The sequence below is a fragment of the Nematolebias whitei genome, chromosome 17 (genome assembly GCF_014905685.2).
Source record: "Nematolebias whitei isolate Nwh7 chromosome 17, NemWhi1, whole genome shotgun sequence".
NCBI lineage: Eukaryota > Metazoa > Chordata > Actinopteri > Cyprinodontiformes > Rivulidae > Nematolebias > Nematolebias whitei.
The window spans coordinates 40,470,111-40,487,618 of NC_056514.1; the positions used below are offsets into that span (position 1 = coordinate 40,470,111).

Consider the following 17,508-nt stretch of genomic DNA (forward strand, 5'->3'; position numbering starts at 1 on the left):
AATTACTGGGTATTGAAAAATGACTCTCTGCAAACTGTTAAACTTTAACATAAAATACAGTTTGCTTCTCTTGTTAAATTTGACGTCTCCAGCAAAACTTTTCCCCTCGTGGCATTTTCATTGCATTAAACAGCTGTAGGTCCTGGCTTTAAGATTAACTTGTAATTTGTGTTTTTTTTTTTTATTTTTTTTTTTTATTTTATTTTTTTTTAAAACCTTTCAAGGACCCAAGTCGGCAGTTCCACAATGCACTTGAGCAAATTGTGAAGGGACTTTCAACCAGTACACAACCTAAGCTGGCATCTTGCTTTAATGTAATTTAGTGATTCTGTGCAAATTCACTAAAACCAGAGCAGTTAATTCTAAATGAACTGGACTGAAAAGTGGTGTAGATGAACAGATGCAGAGACATATTCATCAATTAAAACGGATTCCTCATTTTTCTGGACTGAATAAAACGTGCATTGAATTTAATGAAATGCAAACGTGAGACGTCATTTATCTTTGACCCATCAAAATGAATGCGGTCATTTATTTACAGAATCAAAGTTTAACATCAAACATTTACATTAATTTGGCAAAATATGAAAATAACAATCAGGAAAACCATACGGCCATGATTTTCTGTTGCTTCACCACAGACATTTATGAAAACTGTACAACTATGATCAATTATCCACACGGCAGTGGATGAGCACTTTACACAGACATTTCTAAAATATCTGGAAGGATTTCTACTTGAGAGAATTTAAAGATGGGAAGGAAGTTTAAAGGGAGTAAAAGATGGTATGTGAGGGGAAGTGTTGACCAGAACCGACACTCTCCATCAGAACCCAGCTTTCCTCGGTACGCTTTGGTAGGAAACTTGACTCATTACCTTTCTGAAGATTAATCAGCAGATATGGAGGTCCAGTTAACGCTACCTGTCCAGCGTCTCCATAGGATGGCTGTGACTCGTCCGAAGTAGTGACGAGATTCCGTCCGACACCAGCTCACATCAGCAATAGACTTCACATGAGTGGGGTCCTTCAGAAGTTCCACTCAGAGGTGGAGGATATTATAATCCAACTCGGAGGAGCCTTATCATGCTGGACTTCTGTTCTCCCAAACAACTTCTCAGCGCAGAACTGAACTGAGAGAACTAGGAAGTACCGGCATTTTAAAGAGCTCTATTTCCGGTATATTTGAGCGTCCCTTATTGGGTAATATCAACCAGACAGGGGTGTGTTTTGTGATGTCAGAGGTTACTAGAAGTCAGAAAAGAGCAAGAACTGTTATGGAACAGATTAAACTGTTCTCAGAGACAGAGTGAGTTTGTTTTGGCGAGTTTTAGAAACAGGTGCCAACTCCGTTGACGTCTGAGAGGATGTAAACAGGACAGTTGTTCCAACACATGTCTGCTTCGACTCCTGACCTTGGAAAACGCACACTTGCTCATTCAAAGACAGAAATCAGAAAATGCATAAAAATCTGTAACAGACCTTAACATGAATTCTAACTCTGCATAAGCATTAAAAATCATTACACTGTTTCACAGTTAATAAAATTGATTAGTTCACTGCAACATCTAAAATGGTTTGAACTAAAACACTTTGATTATCAACATTTGTAAAATAGTAATGATAATAAAAAGAGAGTGTTCTTTCACTTGATTTTCAAGAAAGAGAGTCTCAGGATGGGTGAACCTGTATTTCTGGATTCAAATCAATGAAATGACAGTTCCTGTCCCACAAGGTTCTTAAGGTCAAGGGTTTTGACCTTAGGCTTAGTTTTGACATCAGGTTAAGTTCACTACAGTGGCATATTTAATTCCCCCCCCCACACACACACACACACGCACACACATTTTAAATGCTTGGATTATGCTCATGACATTTTCTAATCCTATTGGTCAGCTAAGTGTAAAGTGCATGGAAAGCTGGTATCTGTATATCAACTGATCCTGGACCAAGGTTTTAATTTTGGCCCCGTACGTAACGGCGTTTGACACCCTGGTGTACAGGCTGCAGCTCTCTGACCAGATTAATCTGAAGGTTGTTAAACCTCTTCATGATGTTGCCCCACATCTGTCTGACCTGCTCCGGCTGTACGTTCCCTGTCGCTCTCTAAAGTCCGATCGTTCAAACGTCAACGAGGAGGCAGAGGAGGCTGAGAGGACGGAGAGTTTTCACTCGCTGGCCCTAAACTGTGAAACGCCTCAGACTCGCTTCCTGTTTTTAAATCCTCTCAAAACACTTTTTTCCTTTAGACTTAACTCAAAATTTGTAATTGTTTTGACCTGTTTCTTTTAATAGTTTCATGTTTTAATTCAAGTCTGTCTTTTGCCTCTTATTGGTGTGCAGCACTTGGGTTGTTTTTAAAGTGCTTTATGAATAATGGGCTGTATTAATGTAACGTCTTCAATGTGCTTATCCTGAGTCCAGAGCTAAAATGAGATTAATGTTGTGCTTGTTTGTTCAGGTGTTACTGAACAGGGCTGAGCTTCATGCTAATGGCCTTCAGAGAGTATTCATAGCCTTTCCAGTGAAACCAGTCCACTCCAACAGCACGGAAGTTGCTGTGTGCCCCCCAGAGGTAAGCTCCATTAGGGTTAGCATAGTGACAGGTTTTGTACCAGAACGCCCCCTGATACGATCTGGCACAGTTGCCCTGAGGAAGGTCGAACGTGACAAACTTTTGCTCGCTGTGATACGTCAGAGAGTCTCCTGCAGAGAAACACAAACAGAACGACGTGTTTTATAAAAAGCCGAGTTTAGCACACGAACACTTTCTTACAAACTGATCACCAAAACTGTAAAGTTAGACAAAGAGAAAAAATCTTGATAAACGAGCGATGATCTGTCATCATGTAATTTGTTATTTTAATTAAAAAAACAAATGTTCATTTTAATCCTCTTTCATTATTTCGTCTGTGGAAATCTCATTTGGCTGCAGAGCTGTTCACGTGAAAACATAATTGTCGTTGAATAAAAATCACTTGAATGACCAGAACCATGTCCACGTCAGCTTTTCTACTCTGATGTAAATCTGGATGTTCCCACCTGCCCCTCCATCGGTGAACCCAGACACTTTGAGTCTGTAGCCGTCAGATTCTGGTCCGATGGAGAACGAGGAGTAACGAGCGTGCGCCTTGTTTCCTTCAAAGTCCTCCATGTCCACCAGCAGCTCATAACTCTTCCTCTGGGTGAGGTGGAACAGGTTCTCCAGACCTTCAAAGCAAGAGACATGTAGGAACTCGTCTCAGATTTCTCTGGTTCTGTGTCTGTTCTGAAACCTCTGTTCTTGTTGGCGTCGGGTCTGCTTTCTCACCGAGCCAGAACTCTCCTGCAGCGTTCCCGAAGCCCCTCTTGTACTCGGCCCAGTTTCTGTAGAAGTTCACCGAGCCGTCCATCCTCCTCTGGAACACCTGGCAGCCCAAGTTCCACACCACAAGTTTAGACCACGTCAAAGCTCAAACTCAGACTTTCTGCAACATCATGGAGACCGAGACAAGAACTAACAGTAAGAACCTACACATTTGTCTCAACTGAAGGTTAATGTGTCCTTAAATAAATAAAAGACTCTGTGTAAAGTACCACCATGTGTAAATGGTAAAATAACGCCTTTCTACCTAATTAAGATGCTCAAAGTGTTTGTTTGTTTGTTTACCTTCAGAAACAGCCGAACTTACTGAAAATGTCCAGCAGAGGTGTTTAATCCTGAATGCTCTCATTCTGGACTAATCCCTGATATTTATTCCTGACTGTTGTTTGACTCGTTCTTTCTGTTTGGTGTTCAGCAGCAGTTTCACTCCATCGTTACCTTCTCAACTTCTTCTCTGAACTTGTGCACTCGTGTGACTCTGCCCTATTTGTTTACTTATAAAGTACATCCCGATGACGGTCGGTCCCGTGACTCACGCTTCCACATGGTGCTTTGTGTACACTGAGTGTGTACCCTCGTTTCAGAAGTGCAAATGATTATGTGGAGACTTACAGGAGTGAACTCTGAAATGACACCAGTTGTTGAAGTTTAAGCTTTTTTTAATGTTTGAGTTCATGTTTTGCTATAAGCACCTTAAAAATGTATATTTTTGATACATTCAGGGTTAGTTGTGCTCCAGTAAAACGGAAATAAATACTAGAAAGTTCCATTAGAAACTTTGACAGGGCCTGCCACGTGGTGCTGGGATTCACTTTCAGCTACTTCCATACCGAATTTCAGCTCTTAAGTTTAAAAAAATCAGTGAGTTATAGTCATTTTTTCTTTGAAGCTATGGTGGCCATCTTGGATTTTTGATTTGGATTCAGTATGTGATGGGGAACATTCTCAGCTATAACCACATCAAGTTTCAGCTCTGTGTAAAAACAGCTGCGTTGAAGCCATTTAAATTCAGTATTTACTGGGCATTGCTCTCAGCTGCTATCACACCAAATCTCAGTTTAATATGTCTAAAAGTGGCTGATCTAACCATAACTCCTACAGCCACACCAGAAATACTGGTGAAAAGATTATAAAATGTCTACATTTTGATTTATAATATGTATTTATGTATTTTAAAAGATGTGGTGGTAGGAAGAGTTTGTTCGATGACATCCTGAGTTTTGTTCAGACCTCTTCACTCTCGGTCATGTGACCTCCCTGTGGTCGTTAGAGGCTGTTGTTCTATCAGTGTTTGCCATTGGGGAAAAATGGGCATCTTTGTTTGCAAATTACGTTGCCATGGTAACTCGAAAGGCCAATAAAAGTAACGGCACACATCACGACGCTGAGCCGGTCATTTTGATATAAAGTTTGTGGGGGTACACGTTGTGGTTCGGGCTACATTAAAGTTGAAGGACGTGGATAATAACAGGTGGACTGTACCCCCCCAAACAAAAAGCCTTTTGGATAAAACCTCCCTGATCAGTAACGGGCTGAAATACTCACCGTCCACTTTCTCTGCAGGGAGTCCATGTCACAGAACACCTGCACACAAACAAGACTTTAGGTGAAAACTGATGAAGCCGACGCTGCTTCGTCTTCAGATCAATCAGAGGTGGCGAACTGGAACCTATCGGGTCCAATCAGTTTCTGTCTGGGTCCTCCTGACTCCCATCAGGACTGTGGAGAACATGAACATGCTGGACTTCCAGAGTTATTGACAGTTATTAGTTTGATGAAGACAGGAAGTGGACCTGGACAGCAGAAGTGGCTCCGATTGGATAGATGACGTAAACTCCACTGGGTCGACTGGTATCTTTGGTAAAGATGTCACTGCAGTCCAGCGGGAGGACGAGGTCTGAACAGCTGGCCAGCAGAGGAACCAGGAGGAGCGACAGCAGCTTCAGCTGATTTCAGGACAAACGGCAGAGTTTCAGACGGTTGTACAGCTCCAGCCCAGAAACAGCAGAAATGTTAGTCACTTCCTGAAAACAACTAATTTAATATTTGCTGGATTCTTAAAGGGAACCGTTTTATTTAAGCTTATCAGACTTGTGGTACAAAAGTTGTGTATACAATTTCATTCCACCTCATGTACCACATGTGAAGCGAAGGACAACAAAGAACCTTGAACCTTAAAAAGCTGAATATTTAAACTCACCTTCATCGTCAGTTTCAGATCTGATGAACATCTGATGCTTCCGAGCTGCTTTTCAACCTCTCAGATGAATGATTAACTGAACCTCAGTGTCTCCGGGAGTCGGTGATCTACATTTTAAAGACTGACCTTCTGTTGGAGTTTAAACTGTTTGTTTTTAAGACTCGTTCAGCTCTGAAGGTCCAGCTGTATTACACAAAGTCCAGCTGCAGTGAAATAGTGAAAAAGCTCAGATTGCACAAGAACATATTGATCCTTCAGGGAACACGGCATGGACGTTGGATCCAGCTGTAAAGTCCCAGAAGACACACGTCCAACTCAGGCCTCCATCATCTGTCTTCTCTAAAGCCCAACAGGACTTTAGAACTTCCTTTTATAATAATCTGATCTGCCAAACGTTCAAATGAATAAATTGTAGAAAAAGTTTGTGGAAATAAAAACAGGGTTTGTGAAATAAGTCCAGACAGTTTGAGTGCATCATCAGAGTCTCTAAAATCGTAACCTGTGATTGTGTGAAAACAGCAGTTCAGTTCTGTTCCTCCTCTGACCCGTGAACGGTGGTTCAGCGTTTAAATGAACTAAAGGAACAACACACCAAGGAGCTCTGCAAACATGTGGATATCCTAACTGGGCTTCAGGGATAAAGGACACTCTTCTGAGGACCTGAATGTTCACATTTTGGACAGAGGACAGATGGTTGGGGGGGGGGGGGGGGGTTGAAGGAAGCTGTTTATGTAAAGAGAGAAGCCATCTTTAAACAGAGTAGGAAGTCTCAGATTCCAACTGTGTAAAACTTATAACCCAGCTTTAGGCCTGATACTCACTAATCAAGACCTTCAATCATGGGACCAGAGTGGCCCCTCTGTGGGTGGGACTAACAAAGACCCTAACGAACCTCTATTGTGAGGAATGAGAGGACAATCTGCATGTGAGCTTACAGAACACCTCTGCTTTATAACTTGAAGCCCACACTTTCTGTACTTTGAATTGAGAAAGCTCCTCATCTTCTACTACAAAGTGAAGTCCAGATGTTTTTGTCTTAAACCTTTGGTGAACGGTGGTTCTGCTGTGAAGCCTGAGCTGCAGATCCAAACTGGACTGGGTTTTAACGCTCACTAAAATCTGCTGCTGCCAACAATCTCACCGCAGAGTTCTCCATGGAGCCACATGTTGTGAAGCATCGTTTTATGGCTGTGGGGTGAGGAACGAGACAAAACTTGTTCCAAAACGGAAGAAGAAGAATCCAGCAGACAGCAGCACCTTCAGTGAATGCAGTCCAACAAGCTGTAGCCTGCTCATGGGTCTTCATGTGCCCGGCGGTGCTTCTTTTTCCCTGGAGACTTTTGTTCAGCGTGTTCAAGCGACTCGTCTTCTCCACCACGAAGTGCAACTTTTCCAGCTGATCTAGATCTCCACTCCAGTTTCCTCCCACAGACCAAAAACATGCATGTTAGACTGATTGGTAACTCTAAATTGTCCCTAGGTGAGAGAGTGAATGTTTATCTCGTTTGTCTCTACGTGTCCCTGTGATGGACTGGAGACCTGTCCAGGTGTCCCTGTGATGGACTGGAGACCTGTCCAGGTGTCCCTGTGATGGACTGAAGACCTGTCCAAGTGTCCCTGTGATGGACTGGAGACCTGTCCAGGTGTCCCTGTGATGGACTGGAGACCTGTCCAAGTGTCCCTGTGATGGACTGGAGACCTGTCCAGGTGTCCCTGTGATGGACTGGAGACCTGTCCAAGTGTCCCTGTGATGGACTGGAGACCTGTCCAAGTGTCCCTGTGATGGACTGGAGACCCGTCCAAGTGTCCCTGTGATGGACTGGAGACCCGTCCAGGGTGCACCCCGCCCCTCGCTCAGTGACATGGGCACCAGGGACCCCCGTGACCCAAACTGGAAGAAGCAGATAAAAGATAATGGATGGAGGGATCTAGATCTCCCAGACCTTTCCAACCAGGTCTTCACAGGGTCCATACCAGCAGTGAAGCACTTTAGCACCTCTCCTCTGGACTCCAGACTCTGTGGAGCAGCAGGAGACCCCAACATGCACTGGGATGTGAGGGATGTGCACGTGGCTGTGATGCATATTTGGTTGACAAATGATTCAAACTTTTGAACAACTTGATGTCAACGGATCACCTGGAACTTCAAGATGAAGTGAATAAAATAAATAGAATTTAATCAAAAGGCGATGAAGAGCCACTAGAAGAAGCTGAAGAGCTGCAGGTGTCCAACCCCGTGGTCAGGTGGTGCAGCGGTTGGCTCAGATGCTTCATTTAGAGTCTTTCGTGACTTGATTGTTGCAGCACAAACAGAAGTGTTGGTTTGAAAGTAGAAACATGTTGCTGTGATGTTGCTCTCCTCTCTCCACACCAGTGCATTAATCAGTGCATTCCACTCAAATTATTACCTGGATGCAAACTATTCCACTATCATACACTTTATTGCAATAAAAAATAAAGAAATACAGCAAAATCAAACGAAAGCCTTTACATCATCAAGTATAAAATTTGATGATATACTTTCAGTATTGATTGTGGTATTAAACCAAAAAGCTTGTTGTAAAATGATTGGAAACATGATTGAATTATCACAGAAATATTTTGAACATTAGAACTTTTGGATGAATTTGTCATTTTAGGAGATGAGCTAAATGAGTATGATGCTCATGTAAAACTTGTCAAATCTTCTCTGACAATACCAAACTTATTTTTCTGCTATTGACTTTTGTTTGGCGTGTCGTTTATTGGATTCAACAAATAAGTCTCAAGAAACAAAACGTATTGACAACTTCATTTACCGTATTTTTCACGGTATGTGTCTGTTTTTTGCACAAGTTACATGCCCCGAGACTTATATGCCGAAGCAACATATTTATGGATTTTTTTCCCATATTTATAAAAAATGAGTTTTCATTCATTGACTGAAAAAAAAATGTAACACTACCATTTTCAACCACTAGATGGCAGCAGAGTTGAAGGGCATGCCGTTGTATCATGTAATAGGTAAATGTGGCTATGACAAATTAAAAAAAGTTCAAGACAAATACAACCGGACTTTATTTATTATACTTTATGTTTGTCTTGAACTTTTTTGAATTTACCATGTCCTGGATGACTGAGAAGCTTCACCAGCTATTAATGACTCAATCGACCTGCCAAAGCCCCATAGCCTCCCACCTTCGTCCAGCTCACCTGGAGCAACCGTTAAATCAGCTTCATTTTGCTGCGCTGCCCCAGCGAAATGCAGCTGATTTGACCATTAAAGTGCAGTTTTTAAGTAAAAGTTCAAATGAGACACACCTTTACTGTAATGTCGAACAAACAAATAATTGTTTTTAAGTGTTTATCTTGTTGTATTGTATTTGTATTTAGTACACAGGATCCCAGTTACATCCAACAACAGGAAAAATATAAAGTGTAAAAAGAACAGTATATAATGATCTAAGATATACACTAAGATATATGCTAAATGAACGCCAAACAGTACGCTACAAGATCTAAGATATACGCTAGTATAGATATTATTAGTATCACTAATAATGCAAAACAATACGGCGTAACAGCAGCAGCCCGAAAATGAGTCTGTGTGAGCAGATGGGTACGAATGAATACAGCAGCACGAGATAATCAGCAGCATGAGATAATCAGCAGAATGGATAATCAGCAGAATGGATAATCAGTATGTATGCACTTTTTAATGTACTAATGTACTTTCTAAATAAATCTTGATGTGACTCCTGCTCCGCGGAGCCCATATGACTTATGAGTCACATGACTCACGGGGTAGAGGAGGAGCCCCCCGCTCCCGTTCTCTCGCTGCGAGCTTGTAACATGAAAAAAAGGGGTGGCGGGGTTAAGTACAATCATCCATGATTTTTACATACACAGAAAGATTTTTCAACTTTTATTCAAATATGTACCAGTAACATAGGCTATGTCCAGTACGGTAAATGTTTTTTTTTTTTTCCTAAACAATGCCGTTAACACGGCTGGTAAAAAATAAATAAATAAATAAAGTCGGATGGAATTTTCTTTGAGTGAAAGTGAAACAGTTTCCTCAGTCTGGAGGTGACAGACTACTTGCTCTGATGGATGGATGGATGTTGTGTAGATATAATTCAAGACGTCTGAACACCTTGTTAACAGGTGTGCAATCAAAATAATGAATGCAGGTCGACCTCGATCAAAGGAACAATGGTTCTTGGCAATGTTGTGATCCCCTCGCTTGAATAAAAAAAAAACAGTCAGTTAAAATCACAATTCTGTAACATTTATTTCACGTTTGTGAACAATAAACAACAGTGTGGAATTATGGCATGTACAGAATATGAGTGCATAAACCAACAGTATTATTTCAGAAAGGGGATAATGCAAGATCGTTTAAAACTTTGAGAAAATATGTTGTTCAAATTTAGGACTAATGTTAAAGTTTAGGTAAACTTTATCTTGAGCTCGTAAACTAACGCGTCTAGAAACTTAGTTGGCACTGAGAGTAATTCCTTCCAACAGGAGTAAGATGGTTAATCCTACCAAGAAAACGTCCTCACTCATTACCACAATGGATATGATGCGAAAGCCGGAGGTTTGTGCTGTCACTGAAAGGGTCGTCTTTTCCTTCAAGGACCACGTCTCGTCCAACAAGGCAGTGCCTCATCATTCCGGGGTGTTTGAGGGAGTTTGGTGGACTTTCTCCATTTCAGCTGGTCCGTTCCTGGACGGGGAGAAGCCAGGCTCGCCAGCAGCTCAAAGCCTGCGTTTGGAAAATAACAAGACTACCCATCTCCTCCCCTTCGGCTCAGTTTTACCTGATGCAAAAGGGGGGGGGGGGGGGGGGGTCTATGTAAATTGTATCCAATCAATGCAACTTACCAACAGTAGGTGTAAACCAAGTTGCAAAAATTAATTTTGATCATAACTCCTCCTGTCAAAGTTTAGAGGGAAACGACTTTGTTTACACAGCAACACCATTTCTTCACAGATGTAAGTTTGGGTTTTCCCTGTTACAAAACAGGCGTTTTGTTCGAAGCTCTGTGCAGCTGGCTAACGTCCTTCGTTGTCATGGTGACCACACCTCTGTTGTCCTGGGGGTATGACAAAGTTCAGAACTGTTTCTTTGATATAGACTTTTTGGAGACACAAAGTCTATCTTTCTCTGGAAGGAGAGTTGATTATCAGCAAGGGTTTAATTGCCATACAGTCATGTTATCTCTGAGGCCTGATCAGGACGATGAGTCACCCTAACTCGTAGATTAGCAAAGAAAGGGTGGAAGAGTTTAGTTACAGTGTCACTGAGGATAGGATGTGGACTTCTCTGAGGGACAGGATGTCCTGAATCATCCCGACTCGTCCTTATGAACCATAAAACACTACAGTTGTTTCAGTTGCAATATTTTTTAATTTTCTGACCTTTCAGTTGGAATCTGCTTGGTGGAACACCACATTCAGAATACACAACCTACAGATGTGGACAGTAACTGTGATAGTGGACCACAAACCTCCACACCTCACAGACTATTTAACAACACACCAGAGAACTGAACACTTCAGTGTGACCTCTCGTGGGTCTTTAATAGGTCATGGCACAAATCCTGTACTGGGTTTTTGATTTTGTGGCAACTCAATGGGGGCAAGCAAACTCTACATGAGTTAGGTGCAGGATGGTGTCAGGTAATTTTAGGTTCATGCATAAAAGTAGCCTAATACTACAGTAAAGTTGGAGTTTAACCTGGGCAATTCTGACATCATTTCATCCATATTTTGACGTTATGACATGATGTAAACATTCAGCTTACAGGAATGACATTGTAGTAATTAAAAAAATAACTGCACAGGTTAGTCTCATTAAAACACAATTAGTTAATTTGCACAAGAGATGTGTTAATTAGGAAATTAACTGATTAATGAAATCACAATTCCATCATGAATTAAACAAGTAACATTTTATGGGGTCTGAACATTGAAATTTCCAAGTAATTTGATTGGTTGGTTGGTTCTCTCCACATTTTGCACAGCCGTCATATTGATAAAGATAGGGTCCTCAGTGGCTAACAAGACGGCTAATGTTTTAGCCGTCTTGTTCCACAGCTGAGATGGGATCGTGTCTTAGCAATATGATAAGCTGTTGATTTATTAATGGTGCGCTCTCACTGTTCCACTCATAAGGCACAGCACAGCTAACCGAGTTCTGAACCATGGTTTGTTTCAAGGAAGGAGGCTGAGGTCTGTCAGACTTGCAGCTTCACGGTTATGAGTGGAGACTCACTACCGCAGTTCACACACGCTCACGAACGTGTGGGCTGCGCAGCTGAATGGACTGTACTTATATAGAGCCTTTCTATCTTATCAAGACACTCAAAGCTCTTTACAACACAATATGTGCCTCATTTACCCATTCATGTGCTCTACTAGATCTCTAAAAAGAATAATCAGAGCTTTATCACAATCATACACCGATGGGACACACATTGGAGGCAATGCCCTCAGAAATATATTTTTGTTAGCACAAGCACAACTTATACTTATATATGTAAATAAATGTCTAAAAAACAAACTTTAATATAGGAAGTTTATTTTTGAGACATTTATTTTGTACAGTTACAGCTATTGTTAATAAATGTGCCTGTGTGACAATTGGAACAAAGCTTTGACTCAAATATATTTTTATTATTTTATGGAAAGAAAAATATATTTAGATAAATATTGTATATCACAATTTATCTTAAAATATTGAGATATTAAATTTTGGTCCATATCAAAGTCCCCGAGGCTCAATGGGATTAACCTGTATAAATAAAGATTGAATATCGCCCAGTCCTAATACTTACAATAGGAATGTTTTCACTCCTGTGTGGATTCTCATGTGTCTGTCTAAATTTTTCTTCAGGCTAAATTTTTGTCCACAGACTTCACAAGGAAACGGTCTGTCTCCAGTGTGGACTCTCATGTGTGTGTTTAAATGTGTCTTCTGACTAAATCTATGTCCACAAACTTCACAAGGAAATGGTTTGTCTCCAGTATGGACTCTCAAGTGGTCATTTAAATGTGCTTTCCGACTAAACCTTTGTCCACAAACTTCACAAGTAAACGGTTTGTCTCCAGTGTGGACTCTCAAGTGTTCGTTTAACGTCGTCTTCCGACTAAATCTACGTCCACAAAGTTCACAAGGAAACGGTCTGTCTCCTGTATGGACTCTCATGTGCATGTTTAAATGTGTCTTATGACTAAATCTTTGTCCACAAACTTCACAAGGAAAGGGTTTTTCCCCCGTGTGGACTCTCAAGTGTTCAATTAAAGTAGTCTTTCTACTAAATCTTTGTCCACAAAAATCACAAGGAAACGGTTTGTCTCCTGTGTGGACTCTCATATGTGTATTTAAATGTGTCTTCCGACTAAATCTTTGTTCACAAACTTCACAAGGAAACGGTTTGTCTCCAGTGTGGACTCTCAAGTGTTCATTTAAAGATGTCTTCCGACTAAATCTTTGACCACAAAGATCACAAGGAAACGGCTTGTCTCCTGTGTGGATTCTCATGTGTGTGTTTATATGCGTCTTCCGACTAAATCTTTGTCCACAAACTTCACAAGGAAATGGTTTGTCTCCAGTGTGAACTCTTAAGTGTTCGTTCAAAGTTGTTTTATGACTAAATCTGCGTCCACAAAGATCACAAGGAAACGGTTTGTCTCCTGTGTGGACTCTCATGTGTTCCTTTAAAGTTGCCTTCTGACCAAATCTTTGTCCACAAAGATCGCACAGAAATGGTTTGTCGCCTGTGTGGATTCTCATGTGTGTGTCTAAATGTGTCTTATGAATAAATCGTCGTCCACAAAGTTCACAAGGAAAAAGTTTCTCTCCTGTGTGGACTCTCATGTGTCTGTCTAAATTTGTCTTCCGACAAAATTTTTGTCCACAAACTTCACAAGAAAACGGTTTGTCTCCTGTGTGGACTCCCATGTGGGCTTTTAAAGTGGTCTTCCGACTAAATCTATGTCCACAAAGTCCACAAGTAAACGGCTTGTCTCCCGTGTGGACCCTCATGTGGGAATTTAAAGTCGTCTTCCGACTAAATCTTCGCCCACAAAGCTCACAAGGAAATGGTTTCTCTCCTGTGTGAATTCTCATGTGTCTGTTTAAATGTGTCTTAGGACTTTGTCCACAAACTTCACAAGTAAACGGTTTGTCTCCTGTGTGGACTCCCATGTGGGCTTTTAAAGTTGTCTTATGCCTAAATCTATGTTCACAAGGAAACGGTTTGTCTCCTGTGTTGACTCTCATGTGTGTGTTTAGATGTGAGTTGAAAGTAAATATTTTACCACAGTCATCACAGCTTATTGATTTTGGCTTTGGCTGGACTTTGCTGCATGACTCTATATTTTTCTTCTCTACAACACATTTCTTTTTAAGCATACAGCTTGAAGACTTCACTCCTGAATGACTTGTCATATGTTTTTGAAGAGTCCGGTTACTGACATACTGCTTATCACACTCAAAGCAGCTCAAAGATTTGTTAACAGTTTTTACCTCCGATTCAGGAGCCCTGCTCTCCTTCCAGTCTTTCATACTGTCTTCATGTTCTGATTCAGAGTCTGATGAGTTCTTTAGTAGAGAGTCAGGATTGGTCATTTCACCATCTTCTTCATCATCCTCACTAACGACAGTCTTTGAAGAGCTTGAACTGTGAGTCTTTAAATCTGGGTTCCTGGAATGTTTTTTTTTATCCTCCTCACTCTTTAAAGGAACTGTAGAGACCAAAAACCTGATATTGGTCTCCTCCATGTTGAGTTAGTCTCCCACCAGACTGGTCCAAGGGTCTTCTCTTCCACTCTACGATACGAGGCTCAGGGTCCCGCTGGTCCACATCAGACCTTCAAACTTCAGGAGCTTCTTCTTTTAATCAGCAACAAACACAGGCAGGACACACTGAAACACATGTACATTAAGGACAATGTTACTTCAGCCCACACGCGTGAGCATGTGCACACACACACACGCATGCACACACCCACAGTATTTTACCCTCACAATCATCATCTTCTGTCTGCATATACACTGATAATACAAGCATATTACTACAAAATAACAATTTAAAAGGCAGAAAATAATTGCAATTTTAAGTTATGTTCTGAGCAAAGTACCACATAAGTTTTTTTTTATTTCACCCTTTTGAATTCAACTAAGTTCTTAATAACAAAATCACCCTTCCAGTGTCATCAACTTGCACAAAATGAAGGTTGCAAGGTTATGAATCACAATTTATGAACTTTCTTGTTGCTAAAAATGATTAAAAACTACATGGTTGGTAATAATACAGGCAAACAAAATCAACAGAATCAATGTGAAAACTGTAATTTACAAACATCCTGATGTATGCTCAATAATCCAGGTATAAAATCCTAAAAAAGTTAAATCTGGTCCTCTGGACATTCAAAACACAACAACAACAACAACAACAACAACAACAACAACAACAACAACAACAACAACAACAACAACAAATGTAGAAACGTTTTGTCTTTCATCCGAAAGACTTCCTCAGTCTGAGGTGCTGTATTCAGCTCAGTCTCTTAAATAGCACCTTCTCAGAGTGGATCAACCAGTTTGCTGCTGACAACCAAAACCAGCTGATCACATGATCAAGAAGGACCATCAGCCTAACTATGGATTATTAGCACACTGATGGCTGTTTATTATTCACAGGGGGCTGAGTGATACTAGCAATAACAGCATTGTAAGAAGGGGACAGTTGAACCCGGAGGCTCCACCCCTGTTTAATGATGGACGGTTTCTTTTCACAAAGATGGCCTCCTTTACTCCTCTCTCAAACCATCGTTCCTCTCTGTCCAGGATGTGAACATCTTCATCCCTGAAAGAGTGACCGCTGGCCTGGAGATGAGTGTAGACCGCAGAGTCCTGGTCTGATGGTGTTGATCTTCTGTGCTGGGCCATCCTTTTGGCCAGTGGCTGTTTAGTTTCCCCGATGTAAGACTGATCACAGCCCTCCTGACACTGAACAGCATACACAATAATTTGGGGGTTTAAAAGCCACTGGGACGTTGTGTTTAGAACGTGGTTTACCTAAAATCCACAAACAAGGTGTACCTTTAAGACCTATTGTTAGCATGATTAACTCTCCATCATCCTCTTCCATTAAATATTTTTGTTTTGTTCTGTAATTAATAGGCATTATGTAATTCAGTGCTCAATTTAGGCTGCATAGTTAAAGGCACATTGATAACTAATATTTTGGCTGAGGGGGAATTGAGTTGGGGTGTAGTTAGTCCAAACAGGCACTAGGAGCAACCCTGGTCCAAAGTATCTGTATATTCTTCACCCATAGTTTGTGTGCGCAAGAAGGATGGGAGTCTCCGCTTGTATCAGAGTCAGAGTCAGAGTTTCTTTATTGTCATTCGCACCTCATGTGGTACATGTGGTGGAGCGAAATTATGTACACAAGGTCCCAGTTTGTATGTGGATTATCGCGAGCTGAACCAGAAATCCATTCTAGATCGTCATCCCAATCCTCAGGTGCAGGATATGCTTAATAACCTGAGTGGAAGTGCATGGTTCTCTGTCCTGGACCAGGGCAAAGCATACCATCAGGGTTTTCTGGAGGAGAGTAGCAGACCATGGACCACATTCATAACACCTTAGAGATTATAAGAGTGGATCAGGATTTCCTTTGACCTGTCCTCTGCTCTAGCAGAGTTCCAGCACAGTATGGAGGAGTGTCTTGCAGGTCTGAGGGATGAAACATCTCAGATTTATTTGGATAATAATCTAGTCCACAGCCTGTCTTTTGAGGATCACCTACATGGTATGAGAGAGGTCTTCAAAGACAAAGTGAAATTCCTGGGAAATATTGTATCCAAGGATGGCTACTGCAAGGATCCTGCTGAGATTGCACCAGTATAAGCACTCAAAGATCACATACCAAAAACAGTGGGTGATTTGAGGAAAATATTGGGGTTCCTATCATACAATCATCCATATATTCCCAACTTCTCATGCATTGCTAAACCCCTATACAGTCTGTTGGCCACAGAGAAGAAATCTAGGAATGTGGTGAAGGGAGGAGGCTCAAAAACAAACCAAGAAAAACACAAGAATTCAGACCAGCTTCCCTCGAGCCATCCAACTGAATGGACAAAACATCATAGGAATGTACTCTGCCAGCTGTTGGAGTATTTAACTCCTCCACTATTAGGTTACCCTGACTTTGAGAAACCATTTATATTATACTGTGATGCCTCTCAGGAAGGCCTGGGTGCAGTACTATACCAAAGACAACAAGACAAACTTGTGGTCATAGGTTATGGGTCAAGAACACTAACTCCTCCAAAAAATAATTATTACCTTCATTCTGGGAAGTTAGAGTTCGAGTTCTTAGCAATGACGTGGGCAATCTGAACGATACAGACAATAACCCTTAACCTATGTTTTAACAACGGCCAAGCTAAATGCCACTACACACTGCTGGATAGCTTAGTTAGCAGACTTTAAATTCTCCATCAGGTGTAGTTGGTCCAAACAGGCATTAGGAGCAACCCTGGTCTTAAGTATCTGTGTTGGGAACATATGCAGCTCAGTAGAACACCTGCAGTCATTAGTGTGAAGCACGTCGGACTTACCTGTGCCTGTTGTTTGTATTTTCAGAGAAACGGAAAGTAAAAAGATTATTTGCAACCAAATGCACGCCTCGACGTCTTCATTGTTTGAGTGTGCAACAATTATTTCACAAAGAACTTATTTTTATTCTTTATCTTGCAGCAGTCCCAGCTGAATGCATGCAGCTCAAAAACTTCACTTTGTTTTCTTTAACTACATACAAGATCATGAAATCTGAACGACAATTGTGAAAAGGGCCTATTCCAATTACATACATCACAGAGAGAACAGACGTGAATGTGGGGGTTCTCATTGTGAACTTGCGGGGTCATGGCTACTGGAC

General features: G+C 41.2%; 2 protein-coding genes across 2 annotated transcripts; both read right to left on the bottom strand.

The window, feature by feature from the left end:
- Positions 1-2,410: 2,410 nt before the first annotated feature.
- LOC119424216 (microfibril-associated glycoprotein 4-like) lies at positions 2,411-5,582 on the bottom strand. The gene is made up of 6 exons (XM_037691696.1): positions 5,564-5,582; positions 5,157-5,309; positions 4,909-4,947; positions 3,310-3,406; positions 3,042-3,209; positions 2,411-2,705 (listed from the first exon to the last, which is right to left on the bottom strand). Exons 1-6 carry the CDS (start codon positions 5,567-5,569, stop codon positions 2,464-2,466), a joined length of 705 nt encoding a protein of 234 aa, XP_037547624.1. The 5' UTR covers positions 5,570-5,582; the 3' UTR covers positions 2,411-2,463.
- Positions 5,583-12,383: 6,801 nt separating this feature from the next.
- On the bottom strand, positions 12,384-14,346 carry LOC119423572 (gastrula zinc finger protein XlCGF57.1-like). Its single transcript, XM_037690970.1, has one exon. The coding sequence runs from the start codon at positions 14,334-14,336 to the stop codon at positions 12,384-12,386; it is 1,953 nt and encodes a 650-aa protein (XP_037546898.1). The 5' UTR covers positions 14,337-14,346.
- Positions 14,347-17,508: the final 3,162 nt, after the last annotated feature.

Coding starts and splice junctions, on each gene's coding strand:
- LOC119424216 (XM_037691696.1), bottom strand. Junction 4,948..5,156: donor GAGCCACTTCTGCTGTCCAG/GTCCACTTCCTG, acceptor GTTTGTGTGCAG/GTGTTCTGTGACATGGACTC. Junction 3,407..4,908: donor CCCTGCAGAGAAAGTGGACG/GTGAGTATTTCA, acceptor TTGGGCTGCCAG/GTGTTCCAGAGGAGGATGGA.
- LOC119423572 (XM_037690970.1), bottom strand. CDS start 14,336: ATGGAGGAGACCAATATCAGGTTTTTGGTCTCTACAGTTCCTTTAAAG.